The sequence below is a fragment of the Chiloscyllium plagiosum genome, unplaced genomic scaffold (assembly GCF_037043375.1).
Source record: "Chiloscyllium plagiosum isolate Xiang-an unplaced genomic scaffold, Cpla_swu_hap1 HiC_scaffold_15, whole genome shotgun sequence".
Lineage (NCBI taxonomy): Eukaryota > Metazoa > Chordata > Chondrichthyes > Orectolobiformes > Hemiscylliidae > Chiloscyllium > Chiloscyllium plagiosum.
This window is the reverse complement of record NW_028270153.1, coordinates 44,980,369-44,985,267: the sequence shown is the minus strand read 5'-3', so window position 1 is coordinate 44,985,267 and position 4,899 is coordinate 44,980,369. Positions and strand designations below refer to the sequence as shown.

At 46.6% G+C, this 4,899-nt stretch overlaps 1 protein-coding gene across 1 annotated transcript; it reads right to left on the bottom strand.

Moving 5' to 3' along the window:
- Window positions 1-692: 692 nt before the first annotated feature.
- cebpb (CCAAT enhancer binding protein beta) lies at window positions 693-3,386 on the bottom strand. The gene has a single exon (XM_043710270.2). The coding sequence runs from the start codon at window positions 2,910-2,912 to the stop codon at window positions 1,941-1,943; it is 972 nt and encodes a 323-aa protein (XP_043566205.2). The 5' UTR covers window positions 2,913-3,386; the 3' UTR covers window positions 693-1,940.
- Between the last annotated feature and the right edge of the window lie 1,513 nt (window positions 3,387-4,899).

Below are 4,899 nucleotides of genomic sequence, written 5' to 3'. Positions count from 1 at the left end.
CATCTTTGGACTATGGGAGGAAGCCCACGCAGACACGGGGAGAACATGCAAATTCCACAGTCACCCGAGGCTGGAATCGAACCTGGGACTCTGATGCTGTGAGGCAGCAATGCTAACCACTGAGCCATCATAACATACTATGATGTTAATATGTTAACCCCGACACTACAGAGTTGAAGGTCAATGGAGTAGTTTATTTATAGTGCTACAGAATGGCATACTCAATACTTTGCTACATTAAACAGGGCATGCTGATCAGCACTGGTGCACCAACATTGCCCAACAGAACAAGTGACTGTTTTAGTACATCAGTAATATTGTGCTCGAGGGAAGAATGACATGAGCCAAGGCACCTACAGACTGAGCTATAAAACTAGAACAATGTGAAAATACTGCAGAATGTTATCCTGAAGTGTAACTGCACTGGCACAGTATGCTGCAAAATGCTGGGATAATGTGACGGATCCACTGAAGATTGTGGCAGAAGTGCTAATTGCATGAGCATACTGTGCTGCACAATTGGGGATTTAGGCTGTGATCTCCCAACAGAGGTGCCAAGTGCAGGAAACTAATTGTTCCAAGGACAAGTGGCTACCCACAAGAGGCTACCCAGGGCTGGCCTCATAGAAAATTGAGATGGGTCATTTTAAACTCAAAAAAGGCATGTATCAATAAAAGCAGCGAGGCAAGTATTTGCGTTTTACTAAAACTGATTTTAATTCAATTTTAAAAGTGGAAAATAAATACAATATTGCTCATTTGATAAAAATAATTTCTATTCCTTTGACCCATAATCAAAGTTGATGTAAAATTGTAGCATCCCTTTACCTGGTAATCTTAGAAAGAAAACTTTAAAAAGGATAGGCGGTCCCTCAAATGAATAGTCGCTTAATAACTTACGTAACAATGTCGAACCACAATAACCGGCACATTTCATGCACAGTCTCTTTTACGATCCACATGAGGTGACCTACTTTAACCGGTTTAGAGGTGACTTGTTTAGAAAAGGGATACTACAACTCTTAGTCAACAATCATCACGTATTCCTAAAATGCAAATAACAGTACCACTTTTCACCCAACATTGTACCCAATTTAAGTGTTGCATGGAACAGAATAATATGTTCTTCAATACACTTCCATGCTGAGTCACTGCTGGAGTGACGCAATTCAAAATGAAAACATTTCAGCAAACTGCTGAAAACATCGCCTTTCCGCCACGAAACCACCAAAATATATAATTCATTTTCACAAACAAAACGTAAAGGGGGGTAGGAGACTGTATGAAATACGGAAGAGATAACGTCTCGTTCAGAGCAACAGCCTTGACTAAATTACAAAACGGCAGTTATTCTTGCTGTCAAAAAAACACTTCTTAAAAAAATCAGAGATCTACATTAATATTGTAACGCGTGTGAATAGGAGCAGAAACGCCCCCTCCCCCAACAAAGAAAAGTAAAGAAATAGAATATTTTTGGAGGGGAGGGGATTGGGAGAAAAGCCCCGAAATATTTGTAATAAGAAACTGCTGTCATCTGACAATTACGAATGAATCTCACACTTGGCAAGTTACACGCTGTTGCGTCATGTGTTTCGACTGAGCAAAGTCACAGTTAAAGCACAGCATCATTTTGTATACATTTCTATATAAAACCCCGCAGTGCTGGTTTCAAGAAACATCATTCACCCCTCTCCCTGCCGTTTTTTTTTAAAAAAAGGACGGGTTACGGTCATCTAAACGATATACAACCTCGCTTACTGCAATGTGTTGTAAACACAGAGAATCCTCTATATACAAAGAGTCCTTTGATCAACTCCTTTTTTGCAAAAGTCACAGTATCCGTTGTGTGTGTGTATATATATATATATATATAAAAGGAGATAGAGAAAGAAAAATAATAAGAATCTATAAATATTGGGGAGCTGAGCAGTCAGTCAATGTCAGCAGTTGCTGGACGCACTGAGCAGGGTGTGCTCTGGGAGCTGTTTGAACAAGTTTCTCAGAGTTGCCAGCTCCCGGCTGAGCTGCTCCACTCGCTTCTGGAGCCGCTCGTTCTCGGCGGTCAGTTCCAGCACTTTGTGTTGAGTCTCTACATTCCTGAGCTTGGCCTTGTCCCTGCTCTTGCGCACCGCGATGTTGTTCCTCTCCCTCCTCAGGCGGTACTCGTCGCTGTGCTTGTCCACCAGCTTCTTGCTCTTGTTGCTCCTGGAGGCGGTGGCCCGCGCGGAGTCGCCGGCCGAGTTGGGGGTGGCCGGCGGGGTGGCGGACGAGGACAGGGACGAGGTGGACAGGTTGCTGTTGCTGCCGCTGGCCACGCACTGGTACTGCAGCAGCGGCCTCACGTAGGAGGAGGGAGAGGAGGCGGCGGCGGCTGCGGCTGCGACTGCTGCCTGCACTGACATCCCGCCTCCGCCAGCAGCAGCAGCCGCCTCTTCCTCCCGGCTCTCCTGCTTCACCCCTTTCCCGTCCGGGCTCTGCTCGAACACCGGCTCCAGCCGAGTCTCCAGGAACTGCGGGGTGCAGCTCAGGATGTTGCCCTGGTGCCTGGCGCCGGCCGAGGAGCTGCGCATCATCGACAAGTAGGCGTTGTAGTCGGGCAGCGACTTCTTCTTGTACTCGTCCGAGAGCATAATATCCGTCAGCAGGTCCCCCCCGCCGCCGCCGCCGCCGCCGCCGAGCTCAAAGTTGCCCCCTGCTGCCGAGGCGCTCGCCGGGTCGATGTACGCGCTGAAGTCGATGGCACTCTCGTTGTCACCGATGCCCAGGTCTGTCATTGAACGGTCGCGGTGCAACTTGTTCAGGGAACAGTCCGGCTCGTAGAAGTTGGCCACTTCCATCAAATTAATGTAGGTCGGAGCCGTCTGGAAACATGGCGAGTCGCAACGCGAGTCCCAGCTGGTCAGACTTTGCATGAAAGCCGTGGTTGCAACAAGTTGGAAGGAAGGGGTTGCCGACCCTTCGCGAAATTAAAACCGGGGAGTCTTGCAGCAGCAGGAGGAGGAGGAGGGGGGGGTGGGGGCACGGTGTGAGGGCTCTCAGCTCAGGTCCTGTCGATCAGGCCACCTAACTCTCTCGTCTCAGAGGCACTGTCCTGAAAAGCGTTTTGCAATCTCTTATGTGCTTTTAGCTGAGCTCAGACTCTGTTGTCTTGTCTGTGGCTGAAGTTTAAAGCTGCTGGAAGCTCTCGCCAGTTCTTATATTTATAACCACATCGCGGCTGCCATTGACGTCAGCTGGCAGCCTGCCATCACCTCCAACCTTTTTTCTCTCTCTCTCTCTCTCACTCCTCTCTGCCCTGAGCGGGGAGATGTGGCGCCGTCCTTTAAAACATGTCATTATTATTCCTGATATCTGCCCAGAAAAAGTTTTCGCCTTGGCGAATCAGTCCCACTGAGACAGGCCAACCCTGTCAGTCAGCCTGATCGAGACAGCTTTTTTTTATTCAGTGCAGTTTGGAACAGAAGTTGAATAGGGTTTCAAGGCACGGGTTAGCTTCATTTTAAATCGATGTCTTTTGCACTTTTGAGAGGAAAGCTGTCACTTCAACGTCACGTGAGCGTTTTTTTAGAAACGAAACATCAGCCTCCGCTTTTAAAAATCGCTTCTATTCTGTCCAAATTCATCCCAGCCCTGGTCCTCCCAAGTGAAGAGAGGTTTAAGGAAGGAATTTCAGAGCACAGGGTCAATGACTGAAGTTAAAGCCGGCAGTGGAGGGATAAGGAAAGTGGGAAAATCCACAGGATTCACACAGGCAAGGCTGTTAGATGGTGGGATGGGATGGAGAGGGATTATCGGAGAAGGGGCCGTTCCAAAATAGCAATAAGGACTATTGTGTTGGGATTTGAACATGATGAGAAATTTAAAATGGGCTCTTCTAGGTTCTGCGAGCAGAGGAGTGATGGATGAATAGGAGTTAATACAGGTTATAGATAGCAAAGCTAGGTTTACAGAAGGTGGAAGATGAGAGCAGAGTCATGGTCATCCAGTCTGGAGGAATGATGAGGGTTCTGCAGCAGATGGAAATATTCTGATCTGGATGTGGACCTAAGTGATGCTTGGGTAACAATGTGTACAGACAGTTGTTTAAGCATTGCCAATAATTTGGTTGGCTTGAACAAATGGATAGTGATGGTGACAGAGTTGGTGGCTAGTGAATGGAACTTGTTGAAGACAAAGGTTTCATTCTTCCTGATGTTCCTCGGAAACCTCAGTTCATCTATTGCTGGTTCTGGGACAAGCAACAAAAGGCACTGGAGAAGCTGAGTGAAGTGGTTTTGAGAAAGAACTGAATGTTGAGAGACAATAGTGAAAGGTGGATTGTGTTTTCTGATGAGGGTTGGCAAGTAGAAGAGGGTCAAGTGGTTACAGTGTGAAAGCAGGGAGAAGCCACTTTTGGAAGTTCTCTGGTAATAATGGTAAGAACAAGGGGAGGACAATCCCATTTGGCTGAACAACAGAGAAGTGAGGTTGATAGGACAGTGTGGTCAATGATGGCAATAATTAGAAACAGATTGAGAATAGTGCAAACAGTCATGATCATATAGAATCTTTTTTGTGACTTTGTTTAGGATACTTCATCGATATGGCCAGGTGAACAACTTGGTACAGGTTTGGGAAGTGACAAGACAAATGACTTTAGAGAGGAAAAGTAGGCTGATACATAGGTAGGCTGATACACGGCTAGTTTGCAAGGATGGTGGATTGAAGGATGGGTTTTCTGAGGAGGAGGGGTTTGATGTTTGATTTGATATGGAGGAACAATAGCTGAGGAAAGGGAAGCACTTACAGCGTCAACAGGACGGAGTTTGGCAGAACAGCACTTTAATGAAAATTCAACCACATTGTGAGACCAAAAGGTGGGTCTCACAAACAGAATATGTTCAGAGATGGATAAGGGAG